The sequence below is a fragment of the Camelus ferus genome, chromosome 17, assembly GCF_009834535.1.
Source record: "Camelus ferus isolate YT-003-E chromosome 17, BCGSAC_Cfer_1.0, whole genome shotgun sequence".
Taxonomy (NCBI): domain Eukaryota; kingdom Metazoa; phylum Chordata; class Mammalia; order Artiodactyla; family Camelidae; genus Camelus; species Camelus ferus.
In genome coordinates this window covers 26,883,201-26,911,129 of record NC_045712.1, presented here as the reverse complement: position 1 = coordinate 26,911,129, position 27,929 = coordinate 26,883,201, and the positions used below count along the sequence as shown (strand labels likewise).

The 27,929-nt window shown below is 51.0% G+C and overlaps 1 protein-coding gene across 6 annotated transcripts; it reads left to right on the top strand.

The window, feature by feature from the left end:
- On the top strand, positions 1–27,880 carry DHX30 (DExH-box helicase 30). 6 transcript variants are annotated; one of them, XM_032458616.1, is made up of 24 exons: positions 1–129; positions 1,989–2,083; positions 2,769–2,875; positions 3,818–3,872; positions 8,306–8,401; positions 9,519–9,547; positions 15,315–15,445; positions 16,076–16,186; positions 20,066–20,367; positions 20,825–20,945; positions 21,664–21,813; positions 23,438–23,590; positions 23,867–24,703; positions 24,976–25,051; positions 25,138–25,242; positions 25,497–25,672; positions 25,853–26,059; positions 26,147–26,228; positions 26,296–26,489; positions 26,610–26,769; positions 26,883–27,040; positions 27,135–27,238; positions 27,317–27,456; positions 27,554–27,880. In XM_032458616.1, the coding sequence occupies exons 3-24, from the start codon at positions 2,851–2,853 to the stop codon at positions 27,805–27,807; spliced, it is 3,666 nt and encodes a 1,221-aa protein (XP_032314507.1). In that variant the 5' UTR covers positions 1–129; positions 1,989–2,083; positions 2,769–2,850; the 3' UTR covers positions 27,808–27,880. The 6 variants fall into 6 exon arrangements, with proteins under 6 accessions (XP_032314507.1, XP_032314512.1, XP_032314509.1 ...); XM_032458617.1 differs by having other exon boundaries at positions 45–129; positions 1,902–2,083; XM_032458621.1 differs by lacking the exon at positions 9,519–9,547.
- The last annotated feature ends 49 nt before the right edge of the window (positions 27,881–27,929 follow it).

Below are 27,929 nucleotides of genomic sequence, written 5' to 3'. Positions count from 1 at the left end.
CGGGACTTCCGTCACGGGACCCGGAAGGGGCCGCGCCGCCGCTGGTGGGAGTTGTAGTCCGGCCGTGGTTGGGGGGGCCCGCGGCTCATGCGCGGTGCACCGAGGCTTGTTTCACATCTGTAACAACAGGTGAATTGGGCTTTTTATTCTCCCCTTTCGTGCCCCCTTGAGGAGCTTGCCGTGGCCGGGGGTGGTCGACGCGAGGAGGGGCCCGGGTCCGACCCCCGGCTTGGCGGAGAGTGGGGCGGAGAAGCGGGCGGGCCCGAAGAGCAGGCCGGGCATCCTAGGCCTGCCCGGGAAGCCGGCCGGGCCGAGCCGTGGGCAGCCAGGCCTCGGCCTGCCGTTGCCATGGAGCCGGGGCGGGGGCGGGGGCCAGACCGGTCCGCTGGGGCGGGCCTCGTAGCCAGGGGCACCTCGGGGGCCGCGGGAGAGGCCGCTTCATTGGCGCAACGACGCCTCCGCCTCAGTGGATGCTCTGTTTCCCGAGGCAGGGCCTGGAGAAAGCCCCCGGAGTGCCCTGGGACCTTTGTCTGCCCCCGTGCCGCCTGGACCGTTCGTCCAAAGGGAGGCCTGGTGCATTCTGGCCCCCCTGGTTTGCCCCCTTTTGCACCTACCTTGTCACTGGGGGAGGCCAAGGAGTGAGGTGTTCTTTGTTTGCTGGTGGTGACTTGCCCCATTTCGCGGGGGGAAGACCTAATGCATGTTGGGTCCTTTGTTTGCAGAGAACTGGAGTCCCAGGGGTCCTCAGAACCCTTGAGCCAGGAGTATGGCGTTAGCATGCAGTCTAGCTAGTCCTCGTGTAGCAACATTGCTCACCTTAATTGTGATTTTGCAAGGGAGAGATTGTCTCACTTTGCAACCTCCATCCACAGGGGCTTGTCCTACTCTGTAGCAGGTGGACTGCAGATGACCAGTTGCAGATTCTCAACCTGATTTTGGTTGCAACTTACTGGCCGGAGTGAAATGAGACATTGTTTGATGGTTTCCCTTGCAGTTTCTTTGAAGGCAATAATCCCGCTGTCATTTGGGACTTGACTACATCTTATAACTTACACTTAAATCTTGGAGTCTTGGAGTTTCCAGGAAGGAAGACTCTTTTTCTGATATAGTATTTGGTATTTATGTAGTGCTCTTTGTGTAGCTGTTTCAGGTGCAGGAAATACATCCTTTGCTGCATTTTCTACCTGTGTAGGTTGTCCCTTTACCTCCAAAAGATAATTCGTCTCCAGTGTTTTAATTTATGGAATTGTTGTCCACAATTTATCAATTGGACCTTCTTGCCCCTTTCAGCCTTTGAAGATGTCAGTATAAAATACTCTTTCAAAGAATGAACCATGGGATATCTAGGAACAGCATGATGTGAAAATAAGGAGTAATATAAGCGTGGTAACCTTTGGAGCCCAATACCTTAACTGCAGATTTGCATTCTGCCCTGAGGCAGTTAATAGTATCTTGGGCAAGTTGTGTAAATCTCTCTGGGGAAATCTGCCTCAGTTTTGCTCTCTGGAAGAGATATTTCCTACCTCATGGGGTATTTGCATAGATTGAGATAAAGTCTGTAGAAGTCCTGTGTAAACTATAATAATGGTACTTAATGTTTAGTCTTGTTGCTGTCCCCATCTGGAAGAGCTTCTTTACCTATCTTAGATAGGTTCCTATTATAGTCATAGGGGAGTAGAACTCAGAATGGAAGCAAGTTTTGCTCTGGGCTTGGAGAAAATGCTTTCAGAACTACATGTCCCTCTTCACCACAGCATATCTTTCTTGGTATCTTACAGGCACTGATGTAGGGCAGCTCACAATTTGATGGGTCTTGAGTGGGTCACGGCAGGTCCTGAAGTGAGGCCAATGTGTCCAGTTGTATGTTTCATGCCACTAACAAAACTTGTCCTTGTTATTAGAGTTAGTAAATGAATTTCAGTGGTCCGGAGCAACTTTCTTTCCCTGCGGGGGCCATCACTTTAGTGACCCAGCATTGTACTTCCCAGGAGGAGGCCCAGCCTCGTGATGAGGAATAGCAAAGAGAGAATTCAACTCCAGTTAAAAAGCCTACAAAATCTGAGACTGTCACTGCTCTTGTAAGGTGAGTTGACTTAACCATGCACACAAAGTGGTGGTGGGTCTCATGCACAGCCACACTGTAAAGCAAAAGGCATGTATTAAATCCATTTGTGACTGTCTTGGAAGAAGGGTATAATTTTTAATTTGTCATTATGGACTCTTTCTGTCCTTGAATCATCTCATAGTAACTATATCTGGAGTTAAGTGGTGTTTCATTATGCAAGAAATCTTGACATAATATTATTTTACTTATCTCTGGATTTTTTAAGCAAAACACTGGACCATAAAAGTTTCCAACGTAATACTGTATGACAGGGAAGGTAGTTTTCTCTAAGGTCTCTGTGAAATGTGCTAGAGCTCTATAAAATATCTCTGAAAGACCCTATCTAGAATCTCATAGTATATTTTTAAAGACTGATACAGGAAAAGATAGTGTTATATGAGCACTGGTTGGCATGGAGAGGATCAGGAACTTTTTAAAAGCAAAACCAGGAGTCTATTTATAGGCAAATTAATGTACAATTTCTTAGCAAGAAAGTATTGTTTCTTAAATAATAATCACTTAGATGTTTTAGATTTTATAATATTAAGGCGTTCTTTAAAATCAGAATCTCAAATTATACCCTTTTCTTTTAATTTGGATAGAAGGAGTCTGTAGAATGTAACTTATTAAAGTAAATTGTATCATTGTTGATATTGTATTGAAGTTTTCTCTCTGAGCTACCATATCCTATCGGCTGAAATTTCCGGCATCCCTGGGGGAGAGGAGGCCATCAGGGCAGACCTGCTATGGACCTGAAAGATTCGTCCCCAGGTCAGCCCTCCACCCCCGCCTCCCCACCATTTGAGAATTGAGAGGGAATAGCAGTCAGGAGCAAGAGTATAGGCCCCAATAGACTCTTAGTAATGTTGGACTTTACCCCGATTTGCTAAAATACTGTGTAGATGTTTTTAAACTAAGACCACATAGGGTTACTGCACCAACCCAGGAGTACATCATTAAAAACATCTGTAAGTCTGAGTTTGAGTGTTTGTTAAAAACAAAACTTTTAAGCCAGAGGTGTTGCTTATTTGTGTATGTGTGTGTATATTTAGGTCTCTAGATAATATTCCTCAGTTAAATGTACTAATGAGCAGAATGCAGCAAAATTTTTGGCCAACAGCTGAACTTTAACTTAATATTTGTTATTTCATAGAGGTTCTGCCATGAAGAGCTTTTTATTTTGTTAATTTTTTTTTTTTTTGGGTATGAAAAGCTTTTTATTTTGAATCACTCTACAGTTACTCTTTGATACTCTTAGTCAAGTCCCATTCCTAGGGGCTTGGCTAGGTTTTGTGAAAGCCCAGTACACCGGTTTGTCCATAAGATAGTCATCAGTCCCATATCCTGATGCCACCTGAGAACAGGGGTCCATGTAGAATTTCATTGCTTCCTACAAGTCCCAGGATAACTGCAAGTATTGTGCTGAGATGGATGTATATGTTTCTTATGATGAAATGCATCTCCTTCTGTTTAGCAGGGTTCAGGGAGTTTAGGACAGAGAAGAAAGCTCTCAGTTAGAAACAAAGATATGTTGTTACTTTATGGTGGAGATGGCCCTTCCATCCTTAAGACTGGGAGCAGCCGTTGGGGCTCATTAGTGAAGAGCTTCATTTTTCTTGTCTTCCGGACTGTGCTCTCTGTGTTACTGAAGTCTTCTCTTTGAGTTCCTGGACCAAGAATATTAACCATTGCCTTCTCCACCCTCCTTCTTAGGATTCCAGCTTTCCCTCCTGGCCAGAAATGTTCAGCCTGGACTCATTCAGAAAAGGTAAGAATGTAACTGTGCTGTGACCTGAAGCCCTTCATCCCTGTGATAGGCAGCTGTGAAGGCTGTGAGACTCCTGTGCCAGTGTGTAGTGCCTGGACCCCCTCTTTGAGTGACTTTCCACAGTCCTTTCTCAGCCTTCCTCCTGCATGGTGCTTGTAGCCCCTTGTTGAGGTCTTTGTGTACCTTCGCCACCCCTCTCCCTGAATGCCATCTCATATGTACTCACTGCTTATTGACATCCTATTATTTTTTTAGGCCAGTGTTTTACACCATTTCCTCTGAACCTTTCTTGATTCTGTCAACCAAATACAATCTATCTCCTTCCTGACTTCCTCAGCACCGTATCTGTACTTTCTTGTGCTTAGTCTATCTGAATTACTCATTGCATCACTACATTAGAAACTCCCTGTTGTGCTCTTTTATCACCCATAGTACCTTGCACAGCATTTTGCACATGGTAGACCTCAGTAACAGCTGGTGGAAGTGAACTGAGTCATTGCTGTATTAGTGATCGGAGAAATTGTGGCACGTCTTGAAATCAGTGCTCTCCAGCAGATGTGGTGAGGGGATTGCATAAGCGGTAGCAGAATTGAGCCACGGCAGGGCTATAGGGGAGCGTTCAAGGGCTGCTTACAGGAAGTGACGCAGCTGGTGAAAACTTCAAGGGGCCAGATCCCGAAGGCTTTGATATCTTAGACAAGAGTGTGATTTTTCTCCTTGAAGGAAATAAAGAGTAAAAGACCTGTCACCTGTACTGAAGCTGACCGTGAGGCTCCTGTCTGAGCATATTTACAAATAAATGAGAACCATAGCAGGCCTCCCATGAGGATTAAAAAGATCCTCCCAGTTGTGTCTTCTCCAACTTATGTTCCCAGAGGCCTGGAAAATCTTCTGAATGGGCCATAAGGAGACTGGATGTTCCAGGGCTCAGAGCAGCCTCTTCCTGCCTCCTTGTCTTCAGTCACTCTGTCTGTGTTTGGATTGCCTGAAAACTTAATCTCCGTCATCCTCATTGTGTTTGTTAACTGTGTCTGAAAAGGGAATCATTGAACTTGAGATTAGTGTGGACAGCACATTTTGAGCTGAAAATTTAGTACGTTTAATTGCTTTTGTATTTATCTACTCATCAGTGGGCTTTGTTGTACACCCACTTGTAAAAGTTGGGTGAAAATTGGTTCTCTCCTGGTGGGAGTGACTGAATTAACAGCACTGATTTCATTAAGAGATGGAGAGCCCAATAAAATTACAACCATCCTTTTCCCATGTTGTTTTATGTGACAAGGAGATGGTACCAGGTGAGGGAGTTTCGGGACAAAATTCCTTTCTAGCACTTGTGATTTTGCTTTCTAGGATGGAAATTAATTTGTTCAAGAGACTTCCCTTCAGAGGTGGCATTGTTAGCACTCAGCTTAATGGGAGACAGCAAACCCTCACTGAGCCAAAGCTCCAGACCCACAGGAGGATTGGGCAGGTGACCGAGTCTCTCTGTGCCTCCTTCCTCACTATTTTAGTGGACATAGCATTGTTCCAAGGATCAGATGAGTTAATACGTGTGAACAGCTTAGAACAGGGCCTGACACCTGGTAAATTCACAATCCATGGTATTAAGTAGCTTCAAGACATAATAATCAGACATAGTCTGATTTGGGGCCTTGCTTTCCACACAGGTAAGTGTTGTATTCTTAACCAAGAACTGTTTTATACTTGAAGGTCTCAGGGAAACCCATTAATCTGAAAGAGTCACTGATTTAAATATTTTACTTCAGGCAGACCTGTCTTTTCATGTCTGTAAGACTCAGTGCCTTCTCCTGTTTTCTGAATGCTGGTCTCACTTGTGGTTTGCATCATGACCTTGGCTATTGGTCATGTGTGGCCTTGTGACATTTTATTGGTGTATTGGACTTTTTTAATCACTTACAGACTTTTTATGTGTTTCTTTGTTCCTCATGGTGAGATTATGAGCTCCCTAGGACATCATGAGTCTTGAGAGGAAACTTTAACTTGTTATAAAACTTGGGTCAACTGGCTAGGGTCTGAATCTGGTCCCCACTAATACTAGCAAGGTATTAACTTACCTGTTTCCCAGCCTCTGTCTTCAGGGTATGTATAGTCAAGGTTAGAGACGATACAGGAGAAGTACTTGGCTGTGGTCTGTCCCCAGTGCTTATCCATGGGTTGGCAGGCCCTTGATAAATGTGAGTATGTTGATCTATTTGGGGTACAGCCCTATAGCCCGTGTTTTGCTGGAGAGTGAAAGCCTGGCCTCAATGTACAATGTGCTCTGTGGCTCCAAGATTGAGCACCTGCTGTGTATGAGCCACTAGGGTGGAGATAGTTATGTTTCAGAGATGCTTTCAGATACTCGGGGGTTTACAGTTTCAGTGGGATGGGCCATTTGATGGTTCTGAAGGTAATGACCTGACAGTTCCCTGCAGTACTGTGGGTGGTGGCCCACTGGGTCTTGTGGCTACCATCTTTCCTATCATGTAATTAAACAGAGCTGCCAGCACCTCTCAGCTAGGATGCTTGTGTGCCTGCTAAGTTACCTGTTATTGCCTTTGCTAGCATCTTAACACAAGTTCCTTGTCTCCCAGCTATAATGCTGTTAGAATCAGGCCACAAAGAGCAAGCTGAGTCTTTTACAATCAGCACAGAACTTTGAAAAACACTGTATCAGTGGCAAGAGATGCAATTTTCCTCCACTTCCAGTAGTCAGAAGAGGGCTCAGTGATGTTGTAGTGGGACTGTTACAACTTTCCCTCAATTACTGAAAATGCTTAATGAAATAATAAATAAATAATCATCAAATCATGTATTCTTTTTTTTTTTAAGCCAGCATCCTTGGATATGAATGAGGACCTTCCTCAAACAGGAATGGAGAGGTTGAGCTGGTCAACCTTAGCTTCAAGGCAGAGCTGGAATTAATTCCAAGACAAACCTTGATCCTAGGCCCTTTGTTCCAGAAGACCCCACAGGCATTTGTACTGTAACACTCTATATGTTTTCTGCAAAGTCACACACCTGTAATGTTACAAGAGGGCTTATGGGGAAAATAGAGTTGAGGGAATACAACTGCAACTTTATGGCCAGAGGATGACAAAAACTGTCATCGGTACCTGGGAAGATACTTTGGACCACTGAGGCAGGCAGCTCGGTGTGATGCTAAATATGTGCACTGAACCTTCTAATGAGAACAGAGCTGGCAGTTGCTGAGACAGCGCAGGTGGAAGTGGAGCTCCGAGCCAGTGCAGCTGCTGTTAGGAGTTTGTGCAGCTGGGAGTGGGGGCAGGGGGACCTAAGTGCAAGTACCTGGTTTCCCCTCTGCATTTCATTTTGACAAATTTCAGAAATACTGCAATGTTGAAGAAATTGTATGGTGAACACCATGTGTCTACCACCTCGATTCCCTATAGGCACTCGATTTTAATTTTTAGAAAATACAGCTCAAGGGGCTTCTGCTTTTTAGCTGAAGATTATCATTTTACTCCTGCTTTTCAGTTCCTTTGCCGTAGAAAAATTAGATTTGAATTAAGGGTTCTTATGTTTTGTCGATATCATTCCCCTATTTCCCAATTGTACAGAAGCTGATTTGCATTATAGGAAAGGGCATCACTGTAGCAGAACAGGATGTTTTCCAGGTATGTAGTGTGTGAGACTCTCTCTCCATGCTCTTCTCCTGCCCCATTCTAACAAAACGTGGGGCAAAGAGAGCAAAGAGTTTATGCACCTTTTCCCCTAGACCAGTGATTCTCTGGTGTTTTCACCATTTTGGTGGTTCTAAAGACTTTAAACTTTCCTTAGCCACACATTTTCACCTTCCTATAGGAAGACTCAGTGAGTGTCTTAATTTTAGTTCATGTATATCAAATTATTGGAACTTCTTAAAAATGTCCTTATAGGTCACTGATAAGTAGTATTTAGTCTCTGAATGAATGGAAATATTTGGAATGGAAAATCATTAACTTTTAGAAAGAGGGAGAAGGCTGGTAAGTGTGGCCTTGATATTGGCTTTTAAGGAGGACTGGCAGTCAGTTAGTTCCTCTCTGGCCCAGTTCTTGGAGAGAATAATTTGAGATCTGGTGGCTCATCCAGGGAACCCGTAGCAGACACAGGGATAACTTCCATAGTGGAAGAACTTGGATTTACATAGTACCCTGGGACCATAGAGACGTACTTGGGATGGCGTTTCACTCATGGAGGGTGGCTAAAAGAACAGGGAGAGGTTGAGGCTCTTCTGAGAGCTTCTCCGAGGCTATGATGTGTCACGTCTGTTTTGTGTGGCGTTAGCGGCACTGTTTCTCAGAACCTGTGATTGGCTCCAGAGACCGTCCAGCAGCAGAGCTCCTCGCAGATCCTCTGGGGTGAGTCAGTCCAGGGGTCTGTAACTGTGAGGGGGGAGAACACATCACCTTGATGCCTCTCTCTTTCCCCAGATCGGGCCCAGCACAGGCAGCGTCAGTGCAAACTTCCCCCACCCCGTCTTCCACCCATGTGTGTCAACCCTGCCCCTGGAGGGACCATCTCTCGAGGTAAGGGAGGAGCCGTGCCTCCAGCACCAACTTGGTTCAGGGGCTGTGGGGAGGTGGATGGCAGCGGGAGCCCAGGTGCCAGGGCCATAGGCCTCTGGAAAGCAAGTGAGGAGGAGTGGGGTTAGCAGAGCTCTCACAGCCCTCAGGGAGAGATCATGGAAAGGACTGGGTTATTTCATGATCCTTGGCCGCTTCGCTTAGATCCTATAGTCTCATTGGGCCTCCTGGAGTGACCAGGAATAGAGCGTAGGCTCAGTCTGGGTGTTTGGCACCAGCAGGGAGAATCAGAGGGCTTGGACCTTCCAGGCAGTCTCTGGCTCAGGTGGCTCAGAAAGTGCAGGGTGCTTGTAGCAGGGCCAGAATACAGAGCCCTGACTCGGCCCAGAGCCCCCGATCTTGGAGGATTGGGGATGCCGGGCAAATCACTTCCCTGTCTCTCCCAGCACCTCAAAGCACTTTACTGACATTAAAATCTGTCTCTCAGTCCACTTGGCAAGGTAGGCTCTCCTTTTGGTAGGGGAGAATGCCAGGGCACCCAGACAGGTGACAGCTCACCTCAGGTCCCACTGGTACCCAGGGACAGGGCCAGTAATAGGACCCAGGGAAGCATCTCTGCCCATGAGTGTCTCCTCTCTTCCCTCAGACTTAGATCTTTTCCAGGTCTGCTAAGACCAGTGCTCCTGGCAGCCTCTTCCTTGTCCTGACAGCTGCCCCTCCCTGCTCCACTGGCTGCCTGTTCACACCCCTCCCCCAGTTTTCCAGTGGAAGAACACCATTATAGTTCACAGAGTCTTTGCCTTATGTGGAGACCACATGTCCACTTTAGGACTCTGTCTGTAAAGTGCTTTGAAGGTCAAGAGCTCAGGAAGGGCGTGGGGAGCACACAGCAGTTCAGTTTCTGCAGCACACACTGCTGCCTGTTCCCATGAGGTTTCCACATGCACTGCCCTCCTACTGCAGTGGCCCTGACTACACACAGCAGTTTAGAAATAAGTACTTCCGGCCCCTCTGACCGTTTGACTTAGGTATTGAAGAAATGCCACCCCCTACTATTGCCAAAACAAGAGTTGATTGCCCTTTTTTTTTTCTTTCTTAAAATGCCCTGTAACTCGAAAAGGCTGAACGTTAACATTTCCAACATGGCAGGTGAGTGGCTCTGAGAGTGTCAGATGTGCTTTGGCTAAGCTTTAAGATGGTTAGTTGGGATTAACCAGGCAGCACGTCTAGGCACGGCCTCCTTGAGCACGGGCAGAGGAGAAGACTGGTGATGTTGGTTGGGGGCAGCTGATCCGTGTGGGGCAGTCCAACAGGCCCTGCACCGTCTTCCCTGGAGGGGGACAGACCCCCCTCAGCCCAACTGTCTCCTCACAGCTGCGTCTCCAGAAGGCATCCATGGGTGTCTGCATCTGCCTTCTCTTCTCTCGCTCTCTTCCTTTAGCTAGAAAGGGTTCTTGCCTCTGTTCCTTTATCACAGAAGCAAAAGACCTCTTAGTCTACATTGACTATTGGACCTTTCTGCCATGCTTTCTGATTCCCTAGAGGCTTTGCTGGTGCCTCAGCCCTAAAGAAGAAAGAGTGTGGCAGAAACAATCTCTGGTGTTCAAACAGGAAAACAGTGAACAGGCCAGTTGAATAGGTTACACTGCCCAGCAGAGTCAGATTTGGAATTGGAAAAAACTACGACCTCCTTTCCCAAGCTACCCCTTACTCTACTACCAACCTCTTAGCAAGGCCTCCTTCCGAAGTAAAGGGTGAATAAATTAAGAAATTTGCCCCCCAAACCTTTCCTACGTATCTTCCCCACCCACCCAGTTCTGAGACGTAGAGCGCTCGAAAGCAACATGGGATAACATGCCTTCTGGCAGGATCCTGGGCACCACGGGACTTGTCTTTCCTGTCCATTCCCTCGTACAGGCATGTCACCTCTTGGTGTGGTGGTCTACCTCAAGGGCCCTTGTGGCTTTACTTACATGGATGGGAAAGCCGTGAGAATGGGTAGTGTGGTCAGAGGGGCCACCCAGCCCCTGTGAGTTTCCTTACCTTTTTTGTTGCCAGCCAGGTGGACCATTTCTTGCCATTTTGATCATCTGTAAAATACATAACTATGATTAAGTTGACAGAACATTGGCTGAGACCCCTGGTTTCTTCAGATGTTGGTGGTCCCACTCACTTTCCCTCCAGAAGTTCTCTGGTCTGCCCAAGTCCAGACTATCTTGGGCTTCCTCCTCTTGGTTTTTCCTGGGGCCTTCAATGTTTGGGATCCTAAAACATCCTGTGTATTCAGCAAATCCTTTAACCTTAATTCCAAGCTTCTGAATGTCATTTTTTAGCACTTTTAAGTACCAAATGTCATGCTTGATACAGAAGAGATGGGGAGGTCTCTGAGCCAGTATCTCTTCCTTATTTTTCAGAACTTCCCTCCTTTTTCATAGGCAGAGAAGTCAACTTTCTGTCCCCAAAGAATGGAGAGTGGAGGAGAAGGCTCAATGTTGGTAGAAAGGAAGTGGGGGGGGTATGCCTGAGCCCCACTAACTTTCTTCAAGGTCTTCTAAAGCAGGAGTTGGCAAATTTTCTTTAAGGATCAGAGAGCAAGCATTCTAGGCTTTGCAGGCCATGGGGTTTCTCTTGCACCTACTTAACTTTGCCATTATAGTATGAAAGCAGTAATGGATAATACAGAAACAAATGAGCATGGCTAGTGTTCCAATAAAACTTTATTTATCTAAACAGGCAGTGGGCAGATTTGGTCTGCAGGCTACATTTGGGCCACCCCTGCTCTAGACCAATGAGGAGATCACAGAACCAGAAGGGTTCCAAGAGCAGGTCTAAGAGTCGCCCTCATGTTACAAAAGGTGATGAAGTTTTTGGAGATCAAGTATTTGCTCAAGGTGACACCAACTGTTAGAGCCCAGATGAAGTAAATGATACAGGAAAAGGAGAACAAGAGCTCTCAGAGAACCAGTTAGTTGCTTGGCATCACCTGCCTTTCTTTTTTAACATAAAATTTCAAACATCTGCTTGAAATATGTTTTCTAAAATAGAGAAGATAGTATAATAATCCCCTGTGTACCTGTAGTCTGGCTTGAACATGAACAACTCATGGCCAATCTTGCTTTGTGTATAGCCTTCCACTTTGGAAGCAAATCCATGAAATGATAGCTTTTCAACCTTAGCCTGACTGAGTGACTGTCAGTGTATAGTGCTGTACTGAGGGTCCTGAGATGCCAGGACGGGCCCAAGCCCTGCTTTCCAGGTGAAGTCTTTCTGTCTAGGCTTCTGCCTTCAGCTTTCAGATACCACAGTTTCCAAATTTGGCTTCAGCTACTGCTGCCACCCCCAGATTTGGTAAGCTTCTGGATTATTTTGAGGGAATTTGGGCTGCTAACAATCCTTGAAAACTACTCCTGAAGCCGGGTAGATGCCTTGGCTTTTGGCAAATTAAAGTTACACTTGGCCAAATGTAAAGCCCTTGTAGAATCATTTTCTGCCCCAAGGGTCTTGCCATCCTAGTATGGCTGATCCGGGTAGAGGTGTTTGATGCAGATGGTATCCTCTTGTGAGGTCAGACCATTGCTGCCAAGGCCACCTTCCGTTCTGCCCTTTTCCTGGTAAAAACCCACTGAGGACGGAATGGAGGAGTGGGTTGAAGCTGTCCCATCCTGCCTGGGTCTACTTCTAAGAGACCTGTCCCCTGTTGTCTGAGACCTCAGTGGGCAGGGGCTTCTCTAACAGTCCTCTGCAAAGCCCCCTTCCAAACATTCCCATTTTATCTTAAGCACAGCCATACCAAATGATCAGAGCCAGTTTTTCCTAATTTTCTCAATTGATAAAGTAGCGCAAGTTTCACAGCGGGCAAGTGGTAGAGTTGGGACTAAGTATTAGGACTCAAATCCCATGTTCTTGTCATAGGCCAGCGGTTCTGAATCTGATCCCGGACCAGCAACCTCAGTATTATTTGGAAACTTGTTGTAAATGTGGGTCTTGGGCCCCACTCCATAACTAATAAATAAGAAACTGTGGAGGTGGCTCCCAGCAGCGTTTTAACAAGCTCTCCAATGGATCGTGGGAATCAGATCTAGAATTATAAAACAAACAACAAAACCCTGCCTCCCGGCTTACAAATTGCATTGCCAACCTCGTTCCAAGGGACTGAGACCTTGAGGCCCTTATTTGCCACTGCCACTACCCCAAGGTGCAGATTCAGTCTGAGTCCCAGCTGACCCAAAACCCTGCTGCTCAGTGCCAGGAGAGGCCGGAGAGGAACGAGCCTGGCTAGAACCCAGGCGTAGTAGTTTGGAAACAGAATCCTATCTGGCTTTCAAACAAGTACAGGACACGCAGCTTCAGACTTTCAGTGCTGGACCAGCTCAGTTCTTGGGCACAGTGCCCAAGTCGGGTATTTTTCCCCTTTTGACTCCAGCTCTGGAGCTTAAATCTGGTCCGCTTATTTTCAAGAGGTCTTCCCTGTCCTGGCTCCAGATTCTTCACCAGGGTTACTTCGTAAGCCGTTAAATGAGATGGCAGTGCGGCAATGCAGCAGTTCTCTTACACTCTGCCGTCTGGAGTGGTAGCCAGTTTGTCGCGGGGTGAGAGGTATTTAGGGACCATGGGTAGGACCTAGAGGGAACTCCAAGTTCATTTCCTCCGATGAACATTGAGCTGAAGCCGGCCCTGTTTTCCAGAAAACCCCATTCTCTCTTCCTGCTTCAGATTCAGACGACGAGACTGTGGGTTTGGATTTACTGGAGGAGTGATTTCAGCAGGGTCCCCGCCCACGCCCGGTCTGCCCACCAGTTGACTGGAGCGTGGGCTCTGGAGGCCCTGGGCTGTGTGGGGCGGGAGCCATCTCAGCTCCGTCCCGGGTCCGCCCGTCCGGCAGGGGGCGCGCGGCGCCCGGCCGCCCGCTCCTGCCCTTATGCCCTGTCCCTGCCGAGCTCCCCGGTCGCGGGGGCCGGTGGGAGCGAGATGGCGGCCGCCAGGAGGCTCATGGCGCTGGCCGCCGGCGTCTCTCCGCGCCTGCGGCCGCTGGGTCCCCACACCACCGGGCGACAGGGGCGTTCGCGCGGCCTCTCGACAGGCTGCGCCCGCCCCGACCGCACCAAGGAGGCTGCCGAGGCCGAGGCGGGGGTGGCCCCCGGCGGGCCCGGGGAAGGCGACGGAAGCATGGTGAATGGTGAGGGCAGTGGCGGGGGCGGTCGGGCCGGGATGCCCTTGACCCCTGGGGATGGCAGAGCTAGGGGTGGGGGCCCTCTCCGGTGGTGGTCGAGACCGCCATCCAATGGCGGGCTCCATCCCTGCTTTTGTAAAGCCCAGGCCCAAACGGACTCCAAGCGCAGAGGTTCTGGGACTGGAGCCCCTGCACCTGGCAAGAACAGGTGAGAGGTGCGTACCTCGAAGGAGTTGGGGGAAACAGGTAAACGTCCGGTTCCTGCCAGGATGGTGGTCAAGGGTTAGAGCATTAAGGGTAAGCACATCCTCACCGATGCAGGAAAGGGAAAGATACAAAATACACCTGGGACTCCAGGATTTCAAATAGAGACAGAATGATTGCTTTAGTGGATCCCAGCGCTGTGCCTCCTGAATAGTGCAGGAAATGAAACTGGTAAGAGCATCCCTGCCCTGTAGAGCTGGAGAGGGTACCACTGCACATCTGTTAGATATGTGGGTCTACTGGGCTACTTAAAGTTGGGTCTCCCTGTGGGATGGAACCCCTTTGAGTCTACTGAGATGTTTTTTCTTGACTACTCGATTCTCAGTTGCTTTACAAGTTACTGCTTAGAGGGAGACAGGGCCAGACAGAATCCTCTTGGCCAGCTGACACAGGAGTCTGCTCCAAGGAAAGAGTCTCAACCCAGCAGCAGGGTTGGATCAGAACTCCTGGAGGAGCTTTTTCCAAATACATAGACTTCTCCAACATCACCGCTATACTCAAGTGCTCTATGGGGATCAGGGTGTGCAGTGCTTTGAAGTGCTTCCCAGGTGACTTACGATTGATGCATGCAGGTGCACAGGTGCATATATTTATTCCCTATAAAATTCCTTTTTGGAGCTGGTTTAAAGTTGAATTATAATGCCAGGGATTGTGAGTGGAGAGTGAAAAAGCTTCCCGTTTCCTCTGCTGGTCTCTGATCCTGGTCCACTCTTGTTCTCTGGGGCTCTTCCTTGTTTTCAGCCATTCCCAGCAGGCTTCTTCATGGTCTGGCTAAGCCCTGTGTTTGGCACAAGCTGCCCCTAGGTGGATATCTTAACCTATTTGTGCTCTGAGATTGATCCAAAGTAAACGTTTAAAAAGGTACTTCTTGTGGTGTCTGATGCATACTGCCTCCACTTGATTCACTCCAGTGAACTCCGGGGAGGCGTAGCTCATGCCTGTGTCTCAGCTATGGAGGGCCCTAATCAGTGTCCCTACACATAATCTGGCTCTGGGGAGGCTTTTTGCAGGGTGCTGAAGTACAGTTGAGAATTGGCGCCAATCCTCCCTCTTGTGTGTCTTATTTTAGGAGGGGGCCTTGCATTGTCTTGATCTCTTGTGCGCATATGTGGTTAATTTTGTTCTGCTTTTTGTTGAGTGCCTTCTTTCAGACATCAGACTAGGGGATTGTTACCATGTAGGCTTCTGTAGCTGATATGTTAAGTCATGAGCTTGGGTGGGGAAGAGGATGCTGGCTGGTTCCCCTGTGGTGTGTAGGGCATTGTCCCTTCTCTTTCAGGAGATGATCATGCAGTGGGTCTAGCCTCATGTTCCCCTGTAAACCCAGAAGCCATTTCTCCCTCCTTTTCTAAGATGCTTCTGGGTGGTTTGGGGTCACAAGCCAACATCCTCAGTATCCAGACCAGGGTTGCCCTGATACACAACCCATGGAGTTTTTAAAAGAGAAAGAGCAACTATAATACTTTTTTCTTATTTTCTTAGCTTCTAGGGACCTATTAAAAGAATTTCCACAGCCCAAAAATCTTCTCAACAGTGTGATTGGAAGAGCCCTTGGCATCTCACATGCAAAAGACAAATTGGTCTACGTGCACACAAATGGACCGAAGAAAAAGGTAACTCTCCTGGTGGCAGGGAGACGTGTTGGTCTGACTCCCAGGAAGGAGACTGGCTGCCCTTTTCTCCCTCAGCTTTTTTGTCAAGGAGGCCATAGAGTGGGTTTTCTGAATTGAGAACGGTCAGTGGAGAATCTCAGAGCAAAGCTAGGTCTGGAGAAGAGCCTGGTTTAGGGAAATGGAACAGGGCAGGTGAAGGGAGGCGTTCTCATCTTGTGTAAGACAGGCCTCCGCACGGATCCCTGGTTCCCCGTCAACTAACTGGGATTGCAGAGGGTTAGAGTTGACAATAATTCCTGCTGCCAGAGTCATGTTGGTCCTGGGACCCACAGACACACGCAGGCAAACCATTCTGAATGAAGACTTTAAAGATAAATTAGGTTCCATCTTTCCCTGTCTCTGGCTAGGACATGGCACTTAGAAGCAGCAGAACAACTTGAGGTGGGATGAGGGGCTTGAGGGTGCGGGAGTCAGAGGCTTACAAGGAGTTAACGTTGTCGCTGGGGTCCTGTCCTGCACATAGCTCTGCCTCTGTGAGGTTCACAGCTTTGCTGTTGATTGTCCATATGATTTGGAGTAGCTTTGCTGTCTAGAGAGGCAAGGGTCCTGATTCTCTCTTGTCTTCCTCAGAAAGTCACCCTCCACATCAAATGGCCCAAGAGCGTGGAGGTAGAAGGCTACGGCAGCAAGAAGATCGACGCTGAGAGGCAGGCTGCAGCCGCGGCCTGCCAGCTGTTCAAGGTGACCCCGCCCCGCACGAGCCCCGCGCGCCTCCCTCCTGGGAGCACCTTGCTGTGACGGTCTCTCTGGTGCCAGGCACACCCAGGTTTAGGTTGGCAGGATGTTCAGCCACACACCTGTCCTGAGCCCTGCCTGCTTTGTGATTCCTTTCTTGCTTCAGGCAATGAGGGAATAAATACTTATTTTTTTATTCCTGTAGTTGTCTACTTTCTGTGGTTTCAGAAACCACAGAGAAGAACCTTTTAGGCAAAATACTCCCTATGTGCAACAGCATGGATAGACTTCTATCTTGGTTTCTGTTTTTCTTTCTCCATTATTTCACATAGGTTTTTCTTTGTAGCCACGTAGTCCTCACTTAGAATGGAAGCATGATAATCACTTCTCTGACCTCCCAGTGGTGGACATGGGTTGCTTTCAGTTCTTGGTTACCCAGCATTTTGTAGACCTTCGTTGTCGCTCCCAGCCTCTCTCTCCATCCCTAATTAACTCCCTTTGTGGCTGTGCCAACCTTGAATCTTCCTCACGTTCCTAGGTCTTCGTCTCTGCTGACAAAGACAGAGCTGTAGGACGTATATTCCTTCAGCTTCTCTTCCGCTCATGGTCTCCAGACCTTCATCGTCCCTGCCTCCCTCCAGAATCTCAGGAAGAGAGGTCCCTCTTCCTATCCTGGGCCCCAACATGACCCTTCTCTTTTCTCTGTCCCCTTTCTGTGTGTTTCTTTCATCCTCCTCTCCCATGCTTTTATTTAATTTTCAGATCCTTCCTCATCTGGTCCTTTTCTGTAGGCATCCCTCAGTGTGCAAATCCCTTCCCCAGGCCCTGCTTCCCCTGCACACAGCTCTCTCTGTGCTTGTGGTTTGCATTTTTCCACTTCAGTGTCACAGCCCTTGTGGTGGCTGGTTATCTTCGCAGCTTCACAGCGCCCCATGTGTAGCAGTAGCCGCTGGGTGGTTGTTCGCTGATAGGAGCAGCGCTTTGCTAGGCTCGTCAGCCTCATCTCAGGTCGTCACTCTCGTGAATGTTCTGTGGCCTTGGCACTGCCTGGCATCTCGTCCTCAGCCCCTGGGTTAACCTTCTCTCTGGGTCACTCCAGGCTCCTCCTCTCCCATTCTCTGTAAACATCTGTTTTTTTCTGTGCTCCTCCCTGGGGACATCTCTCTCAGCGGGTTCTGTGTTTAATATCTCAGAAATCCCCATTTCCCATAGAGCATCTCTACCTTAGGGGTTCCCAACTTGGGGGTACTTTGCCCCTCAGGGGACATTTGGCAATGTCTAGAGACATTTTTGGTGGCCACAGCTGGAGGAGTGCTACTGGTGAGGCCAAGGATGCTTCTACACATCCTGCACAGAACAGTCCCCACAACAAAGAATTTCCTGACCCAAAATGTCAGTAGTGCCGAGGGTGAGAAATTCTTTTCTGGCTGGATGTTGAAGGCACTTTGAACAGAGACTGTTTGTTTGGTCTCTGGAAGGAGTGATCACCTTCCTCCCCAGCACGGTCTCTGTTCCCTGTCTACGCTGTTAGCCTTTTCTGTTTGTTTCTGTGTTTGTTTAATTGTGGTAAAATACACAAAGTATAAAATTTACCATCTTAGCTGTTTTCAAGTATATAGTTTAGCAGAATTAAGCCACACTGTTGTGCAACCAATCTCTAGAACTTTTGGATCCTACAAAACGAAATCTCTGTACCCAGTAAACAACTCCCAGTCTCCCCTTCCCCGCAACCCCTGGCAACCACCATCCTAGTTTCTAAGGATGACTGTTGTAAGTACCTCATGTAAGCGCAGTCATGCAGTATTTATCCTTTTGTGACTGGCTTATTCCACTTAGCATGAAGTCCTCTAGGTCCGTTCATGTTGTAGTATGTGTCAGAATCTCTCTCTTTTTAAAGGCTGAATATTATGCCATTGTGTGGATATTCCACATTTTGCTTATCCATTCACCCATCGATGGGTTGCTTCCACCTTTTGTCTGCTGTGAATAATGCTCATGCAAACATGGGTGTGCAAATACCTCTTCAAGACCCTGCTTTTAATTCCCAGAAGTTGAATTGCAGGATCGTATGGTAATTCTATTCTTAATTTTTTGAGGAACTGTCATACTGTTTTCCACAGTGGCTATACCATTACATTCCTACCAACAGCTCACAAGGGTTCCAGTTTCTCCACATCCTCACCAACACTTGTTATTTTCTTTCTTTCTCTTTCTTTTATAGTAGTCATCCTAATGGGTGTGAGGTGGTATTTTATTGTGGTTTTGATTGGCATTTCCCTAATGATTAGTGATGTTGAGCATCTTTACTTGTGCTTATTGGCCATTTATATGTATTTTCTTTGGAGAAGTGTCTATTCAAGTCCTTTGCCCATTTTTTAATCTGATTTTTGTTGTTGTTGAGTTATAGAAGTTCTTTATGTGTTCTGGAGTTCATAGCCTTTGCATTCCTCAGGGTTTGTACTCAGAGTTCTTGAGCTCTTCTCTCTTCCTCCCAAACTGGATGTGTGTTTATTCCGCATCACCTTCAGGCTTGGAGCGAGTGCTGGCAACACAGAGGTGACTCAGGTTGCTCGTGGAGCAGCCACAGCCTGGAGGCGAGGCACCCACTTGAGGAAGTGCACTCTAGCCTCCTGAATAAAATAGGCTACTCTTGAAGAATGAGTAGAAGTTTGCCAAGGACAGGGATGGGGAGGGAACTCCAGACCCAGGGCCCTGTGGCATGGAAGAGGGTGTGAGCCCACAACCGAGAGGAGTGCCAGCGTGGATCTGAGTGCCTGGTGATGGTACCGATGGGTGGGCAGAAGCCAGAAATCTAAGGCCTTAGATGTGTCAGCCAGGAGTGTTGATTGACCCCGGGTGCTGGGTCTTCTGGCTGGTGGTAGTTGATGGAGGGCAGTCTCCAACAGCAGCGCGCTGGGAGGGCCGGACGGGAGGCGGCACGGGAGAGGGAGGAGCATGGAGCATCGCTGCAGGAGCTCTCTTCAGGGCAAGGTAAAGAGCTGGCCAGATGGAGGAGGAGGGAGGCAGGGTGGGCTGGTGGGGAAGCATGAGCTGGTAGGGGAGCCCTGGGAGGGAAGCGGCTTGGGAGGGTTTCTGAGGAGAGAAGAGCAGCAGGCAGGGGGGCGCACAGGGGTGTCCTTAGGATGGCGCCCCGCCGGCGGGGGGTGAGTGGAGGTGGGGAGGAAAAGCCTGCTGTCCCCCTGGGCAAGGCCAGCTTGAATTCCTTGACCTTTACGCTCTGCTCCTGTTCTTCTAGTTTCTTACTTGCTTTTTTGTTCCTTAGAGTCTGGTCTGCATTTCTCTTCTGCCTCTTAGTTTCTGAGCTTCTTGAAGGCAGGGACCAGGTCTCTCTTCTGATGGTGCCCAGAGTGGCCAGCATGTTGCTTTGCATATGCTCCTCATTCTCAGCAAATATTTTATTTGATTTTCTCTAAAAAAGAATGAAGCTGTGATACATTTTAAAATAACATTTTTGTATACAAGGCTTGAAAAACATTTGAAGTTATTTCTAGAGTATGTTCCCAGGATATGATTATTGTGTCAGAGGTGTATCTGTTTTATGGTATAGACAGCATGTCTCCCAGTTGCTACATTCAAGGAAGCTTCCCAGATCACATGGCGAATGCATCTGCTTTCCATTGCCCCATGGGGTTTTTGTTTAGTTTTATAAGAACAGGTGTAAGAATTTGCCTTGTCATTTTTACCTGTTGAAACTAGACAGTGAAGTGCTCTCTTCCTGCCCAGATCTGGGCTAAGGGCTAAGGCGGGCAGACAGGTGAACAGGCTTGACTTTCACACGAGGGACTTACAGTGTAACTGGGCAGGTTCCAGGCAGCTTGACATGTGAGGTTGGCATGGGCCCTCACAACGCCCTTTCTCCCCCAGGGCTGGGGTCTGCTGGGTCCCCGGAACGAGCTGTTTGATGCAGCCAAATACCGCGTGCTAGCAGATCGCTTTGGCTCTCCGGCTGACAGCTGGTGGCGCCCAGAACCCACCATGCCACCCACTTCCTGGCGGCAGCTGAATCCTGAGAGCATCCGACCAGGGGGACCTGGGGGCCTATCCCGCTCCTTGGGCCGGGAGGAAGAGGAGGATGAGGAGGAAGAGCTAGAAGAGGGGACCATTGATGTCACTGACTTTCTGTCCATGACCCAGCAGGACTCCCACACCCCACTCAGGGACTCGAGGTACAGCTGGAGGCAGGGGATGCAGGGAAGCTGGCCGCACGTCCACATGGGGATGAGGGGGGATGTTCCCTGGGAGCCTTCTCTGTGATGGGAGGGCCCCTGCCCCTCATCTCAGTCCGTGTGTCCAGTTACTCAGTGGTACGCCTGCCTGTCCTTGGGGAGAGCCGGCTGCGGCCTTGTACTGTATGGCCAGGCTTTCACAAAACAGCAGCGTGGACCTTCCCTCCAGCTCACACTTGGGTCTTTTCAGAGTCCCAGCAACTACTGTGCCTGACCCTTGCCCCTCCCTCCTATCTGGGGGACTGAGGGAGCATCAGGCATCTGTGGATCTAAGATGCCTGGCCGGCCACTTCTTTCATGCCTCCGGACTGCCCATTGCAGCAACGCCATGTCCTACCCCTGGTGAAGGTGGCCCAGGAAGAGGGCACTTTTTCACCTCAACTTTTGGTCTTCCCAGGGGGGGTTCCTTTGAAATGACAGATGACGACAGTGCTATTAGAGCTCTGACCCAGTTTCCACTTCCCAAGAACCTTCTGGCCAAGGTGATTCAGATAGCAACATCGTCCTCCACGGCTAAGGTGAGCTGGGTCTCTTAGAAGTGTGTGAGGGTGGGGAGCTGGCGTGGTCCAGCCTGGTTTTCCCCAAGACCAGGCAGGAGGGAGACCACAGGTGTGCAGGACGGCCGAGGATACCTGCTCCTCCAGCCAGGCCAGGCCAGCTGGGGGGGAACTCGAGGTCATTGGTGGGTGAAGCAGTAGGGACAGAATGGAAGTCAGACACAGGCGCCAGGGACAGGCTGGGGACTAGGAGTGGAAGACCCATGTTTGTTCAAGGGTGGTGGGCCAGAATGAAGGAGGGTGGGTGGCTGACTTGCTGAGGCATGAATTTGTCTTTGCTGCCAGGCTTTGAGGCTTTGAGGCTTTGGTTAAGGTACAAGGAAGACCTTTTCCTTCCCCCAGAATGTGCCTGGTTTTTAGCTCATGGTGACAGCTTCATCCTACCTGGTTGCCTGGAAGGTGCTGAGAGGACGGTGGGCTAAGAGGACAGGGAGTGAAGTTGCCCAGACGCCGTCTCATGCTGTGAAATCATGTTACAGTAGAGAAGCCAGGCCCGGGTGTGGGAGGTGCAGCCCTAGGGGACTGGCTTCTGCCTGTACGGTGGCACTTCTTTCGTGGCTGATGTTTGTGGGCTGCTCATATGGGGGTTTATTCCCTGTCTGGGTCCTCGGCGTTCTGAACACCACAGATATTTTCATTCCCTGCCTTTATGTAACCATCTCTCTTGCCCTTCACATAGAATCTCATGCAGTTCCACACTGTGGGCACCAAGACCAAGCTGTCCACCCTCACCCTACTCTGGCCCTGTCCCATGACCTTTGTTGCCAAAGGGCGTCGCAAAGCAGAGGCTGAGAATAAGGCGGCAGCCTTGGCTTGTAAGAAATTGAAGGTGAGTGCAGGAGGGTCCCTGGTGTGATGCATGAGATGTCCTGGAGTTCCCTGTTACTCTTGGCAAATTGATCCACTTTCCCAGGAGATGAAATCCACCATACCAGGCCTTTGGCCTGGGTACGTAAATATCTGGTGTCCAAGCCTTGCTCATCAGGCTGTGGGGCTGCTGTTTCCACGGCTCCCCCACAGTCCTCCTGGAGGTGCTTTGCCTGTGAGCTCAGCCTTTCAGCACTGGGGGCCGGAACCTGAGTGGAGCCAGGAGACATGCTCACCATTCTGAATGGCATCCAGCTGGAGGAATTGTCTAGTAAGATACTGATAACCTGGGCTTTGTGGCCAAAGGAATTCTTTATTTGGGATGAAGACCGAAGGGATCAATTTCAAGGCGAAGGCGGTGTGGCTTAGAGCTGGCAGCTGTTTTGAAGAGGCTTTGGAGGTCAGCTGACTCCCCAGTAGTGGGAGTTCGATTGTGCTGGGACTTGCGAGAAGTTAGTAACCTGAACCCAATGGAGGTCTGGTTTGCAGAACAAGAGAGAATGGTCAGATATACCTTTGGTGCATGTTTGACTCTGGAAAGTGAATTTTGGATACAGCTGATGGTGAGAGATGACAGGATCCTGGAGAACTGTAGAGGGGCAAGTGGCAAGAGAGAATGATGTGTTCCCTGTAGCTCAAGAGGGCAGAGCTAGGGCTTATTGGGAGAAATTTGAATTTTAACTTGAAGTCTGAATTTTAGCTTGATAGACAACAAATACTGATGAGAGGTCCCCCCGCATGGTAGAGGTCTGTCTCGGAAAGGAGCAAGCTTCCCAGAACAGCTGGCTGCCCTGGTCGGAGAGGCTGACGGTAAATTCTCGCAGTCCTGGAAAAAGACGGAGGCCTCTCCTGCAGCTTAGTGGCCCTGTTTGCACCTCCTGTATTCTGGGGACTATAATCCCTGCCCTTGTCTGCCAGGAGGCCAGAGGAAGGGGATTGGTCCCTGCAGGGGTAGCCTTCTTAGAGGAGGGAGTGTTTGATTTGGGCTTTGGAGGGAAGAGCCCAATCCAGATGTGACAGACCATCCGGAAAACTGGCTGGTTTTCCACACTTCCCCGATGTGTGGGAATGCCTTTGGGTATGTAGGGAAATAAGATGCAGTTTCCCTTCCAGTGGCTTATTTGATCAAGTTGCAGAAGTAGATGCTTACAGAAATTCCAGACACATTTGTATGATGGGGTCACAGATGGACGGGTGTCATGCAGAGAGAGAAGGTGGTGTGGCAGCTGGACCTGAAAGGTTGTGGGGCTGGGGTGGGCTTTGATGAGGCAGCAAAGTCAGAGGAGCCTGTGAGGTGTGTTAAGGGAAGAGGAAGAGATTTTTCAGGGGCACTCACCCTGTTTTACTTAAGACACATCAGGTCTTGTTTTTCTTCAACTATTTTAACACCCCATCCCCCCCCCTTTTTTTGGTGGAGACTTTTATTTTTCTGGCTCCTAACTTCTCCTTCCTGCATTGTCTCAGCCAAAACCCAAAATCTCTCAGAAAAGAGGTTGCCATGTACAACTTGTTTGGAGCTCCTGAGCCAGTCTGGGTCAGTTCTGGGGAGATGGGTGTAGGCCAAGCTATACGTGTCTCCTCTGCAGAGTCTGGGCCTGGTGGATAGGAACAATGAGCCGCTCACCCACGCCATGTACAACCTGGCCTCCTTGCGCGAGCTGGGTGAGACCCAGCGCCGGCCATGTACCATCCAGGTGCCGGAGCCCATCCTCCGCAAGATAGAGACCTTCCTGAACCACGTAAGAGTCCCCTACATCCACTGTGCCTATGCCTTCATCTCCCCAGATGGAAAGCCTCCACCTGCAGCAGGCGTAGTAACTCCTCCCTTCCCCTACTGGGGACGGAGCCTGGGAACACCCTTGCCCCTAGCAGTCCAGTCTTGCCCTAGGGTCCTGGGGCGGTCAGGACTGAGTCCTGCGCAGTGGATTAGGCCACAGCTTCTGGCCCAGGTGAATCTTCGGTAAACGAGAAGGTATTTCTCTTTCACCATGTTGCTTGCCTCTCCTGTCCCCCAGTACCCTGTGGATAGTTCGTGGATCTCCCCAGAGCTCCGGCTGCAGAGTGATGACATCTTGCCCTTGGGCAAGGACTCAGGGCCCCTCAGCGACCCTATCACAGGCAAGCCGTTCGTGCCCCTGTCAGAGGCAGAGGAGCTACGTCTGAGCCAGAGCCTGTTGGAGCTGTGGCGGCGGCGAGGGCCAGTCTGGCAGGAGGCCCCCCAGCTCCCTGTGGACCCTCATCGGGACACCATCCTCAATGCCATCGAGCAGCACCCGGTGGTGGTCATCGCCGGGGACACTGGTTGTGGGAAGACCACGCGCATCCCGCAGCTGCTGCTGGAGCGCTATGTGACCGAGGGCCGCGGCGCGCGCTGCAACGTGATCATCACGCAGCCACGCCGCATCTCGGCTGTGTCCGTGGCGCAGCGAGTCAGCCACGAACTGGGTCCCTCCCTGCGCCGGAATGTGGGCTTCCAGGTACGGTTGGAAAGCAAGCCTCCGGCCCGAGGTGGGGCCCTGCTCTTCTGCACAGTGGGCATCCTGCTGCGGAAGCTGCAGAGCAATCCCAGCCTGGAGGGCGTGAGCCACGTCATCGTCGATGAGGTGCATGAGCGGGACGTGAACACGGACTTCTTGCTGATCCTGCTCAAGGGCCTGCAGCGGCTCAACCCAGCCCTGCGGCTGGTGCTCATGAGTGCCACCGGCGATAATGAGCGCTTCTCTCGCTACTTTGGTGGCTGCCCTGTCATCAAGGTGCCTGGTTTCATGTACCCCGTCAAGGAGCACTACCTGGAGGACATCCTGGCCAAGCTGGGCAAGCACCAGTACCCACACCGGCACCGGCACCATGAGGTGAGGGGATGCGCCTGCCCCATCCTGCCCATGCTCTCCTCCGTGGACTCCCCTCCTCCTGTCCCTGTGGCCCGGTGGCTGAGGACAAGTTAACTTTCCCAAGCCTTGGTTTCCTTGCTAGAAATGGGAATGATCAGGCCTGTTTGACAAGGGTGCGGTGAGGGTTGCAGGTGATGTTTCACATGCGTCGGCCTCACTGAGTCTTGGTGGCCGTGTCCTGTGCACGACCCCTGGCCCCAGGGCTGTGACTGGCCTCTCTTCCCCCACCCCAGTCTGAGGATGAATGCGCTCTCGATTTGGACCTCGTGACTGATCTGGTTCTGCACATCGATGCCCGGGGGGAACCAGGTGGGTGCTTTTTCCTCTGCCCCATGCCCACCCTGCCCTCCATCTGCCAGGAGCCACCGGCTCATACCCTCGGGGCTCCTTTACAGGTGGAATCCTCTGCTTCCTGCCTGGCTGGCAGGAGATCAAAGGAGTGCAGCAACGCCTGCAGGAGGCCCTGGGCATGCATGAGAGCAAGTACCTTATCCTGCCAGGTGAGAGCCTGTGTGATGGGGATGGTGGCCCAGACATCAGGCTTGCCCTCTGTCTTAGACTCGCCTGGGGCTCAAGGGCCGTGGGTTTCTCACTAGGCTGCACTGCTTTTGCTGGCTTTGCAACTTCTACTGGGCATGCCACTGATCTGGGCCTCAGTTTCATCAAAATAGGGTCAAAATCCTTGCCTGCCCTCATCAGGGGAAGTTTTGGTGGGAGCAGCACCCATAACTAGTGTGTTCTTGCCGCCCACCAGTGCACTCTAACATCCCCATGATGGACCAGAAGGCCATATTCCAGCAGCCTCCCGTTGGGGTGCGCAAGATTGTCTTGGCCACCAACATCGCTGAGACCTCCATCACAATCAATGACATTGTGCATGTGGTGGACAGCGGTCTGCACAAGGAGGAACGCTACGACCTGAAGACCAAGGTGGCACCTAGATCCACCCTGGACCTGCGTGTGTGTCTGGAGAAGGCCACACTTGTGGGGTCTCAGTGTCCCTGTTGGGGAGGGCTGTAGAGGGGTTGAGTGAGGTGAAGGCCAGGCGTCCGGGAGCACAGAGGAAGGCCTGTGGTGTCCACGTGGCTGCTCACCTGCCCCCTCCCCCAGGTGTCCTGCCTGGAGACTGTGTGGGTGTCTCGAGCCAATGTGATCCAGCGCCGGGGTCGGGCGGGCCGCTGCCAGTCAGGCTTTGCCTACCACCTCTTCCCACGGAGCCGGCTGGAGAAGATGGCCCCTTTCCAAGTGCCAGAGATTCTGCGCACACCTCTTGAGAACCTGGTGCTGCAAGCCAAGATCCATATGCCCGAGAAGACGGTGCGGCAGAGGCAGGTGGGGGGCTGGCCCTGGGATCAGGCAGGCAGGGCGCAGGCTAATGGGGGCTCTGGCTCGTTTGTGCTGCAGGCAGTGGAGTTCCTCTCCAAGGCTGTGGACAGTCCAAACATCAAGGCAGTGGATGAGGCTGTGATCCTGCTCCAGGAGATCGGTGAGTGGGGCCGGGCCGGGCCGGGCTGCGGAGTGGCTAAGGGCGGGACTGACAGCTGAGCTTGCAGGGGTGCTGGACCAGCGGGAGTACCTAACCACCCTGGGGCAGCGCCTGGCCCACATCTCCACCGACCCGCGGCTGGCCAAGGCCATAGTGCTGGCTGCTATCTTCCGTTGCCTACACCCACTGCTGGTGGTCGTTTCCTGCCTCACCCGGGACCCCTTCAGCAGCAGCCTGCAGAACCGGGCGGAGGTGGACAAGGTCAGACCCGGTGCCTTCGCGTAGCCCTCTGCTCTCCCTGTGGCATTCTGCCACTTCCTGTCCTGAGGTGGCCTCCTCTGGTCCCTGCCCTGTGACTGCAGCACCCCCCTCCCCTCCCAGGTGAAGGCACTGTTGAGCCACGACAGTGGCAGTGACCATCTGGCCTTTGTGCGGGCTGTGTCTGGCTGGGAGGAGGTGCTACGCTGGCAGGACCGGAGCTCCCGTGAGAACTACCTGGAGGAAAACCTACTCTATGCTCCCAGCCTGCGCTTCATCCACGGTCAGTGGGGCCCTGTGCAGCTGAGTCCCTCCACCCTTCCCACTCATGCTGACCCCATGCACAGTGAGCTGAGAACCAGGGGTCCTTGGTTCACCCTGACTTTGCCTCCCCAGGACTCATCAAGCAGTTCTCGGAGAACATTTATGAAGCTTTCCTTGTGGGGAAGCCCTCGGACTGTACCCTGGCCTCTGCCCAGTGCAACGAGTACAGTGAAGAGGAGGAGCTGGTGAAGGGCGTGCTGATGGCGGGTCTCTACCCCAACCTTATCCAGGTGCTGCCTTGGGGAGGTGGGGTCCCGGGCCCTGGCCTCTCTTCCCATCCCAGCTCCTTGTCCAACCCACCCACCTCTTCCTTCATCCTGGCAGGTGAGGCAGGGAAAGGTGACCAGGCAGGGCAAGTTCAAGCCCAACAGTGTCACATACAGGACCAAATCCGGCAACATCTTGCTGCATAAGTCGACCATTAACAGGTGGGGGTGCTGTCAGTGGGGGCGCGGGGCAGCTGGGATGGTCCAGTAGGGGGGCCTCACCTAGCCCTTTGTTCCTAGGGAGGCCACACGGCTCCGGAGCCGATGGCTGACGTATTTCATGGCTGTCAAGTCCAATGGCAGCGTCTTCGTCCGGGATTCCTCCCAGGTGCACCCACTAGCTGTGCTGCTACTTACCGACGGGGACGTCCACGTCCGTGGTGAGTACCTGCAGCCTTCCTGCCCCACCACTTCTCTGGCTGCTGTCTCCTCGGGGGCCTGGCCTTACCCGGGCTCCCCGTCTTTCCCTTCCTCTAGATGATGGGCGCCGGGCCACCATCTCCCTGAGTGACAGCGACCTGCTGAGGTTGGAGGGTGACTCTCGCACCGTGCGGCTGCTGAGGGAGCTGCGCCGGGCCCTGGGCCGCATGGTGGAGCGGAGCCTGCGCAGCGAGCTGGCCGCCCTGCCCCCCTGCGTGCAGCAGGAGCACGGGCAGCTGCTTGCCCTGCTGGCAGAGCTGCTGCGTGGGCCCTGTGGCAGCTTTGATGTGCGCAAGACAGCTGACGACTGAGCCCCGTGACCGCTGGGGCTGTGTACAGAGTGCAAATGTTTATTTAAAATAAAGTTCTATTTATCCCTTGTGAGCATTGCTATCCGCTGGGGCTCCTCTCTCAGGGCCTCAGCGCCCTGGGC

Coding starts and splice junctions, on each gene's coding strand:
- DHX30 (XM_032458615.1), top strand. CDS start 13,049: ATGAACATTGAGCTGAAGCCGGCCCTGTTTTCCAGAAAACCCCATTCT. Junction 20,368..20,824: donor ACCCCACTCAGGGACTCGAG/GTACAGCTGGAG, acceptor TGGTCTTCCCAG/GGGGGGTTCCTTTGAAATGA. Junction 27,239..27,316: donor CATAAGTCGACCATTAACAG/GTGGGGGTGCTG, acceptor CTTTGTTCCTAG/GGAGGCCACACGGCTCCGGA.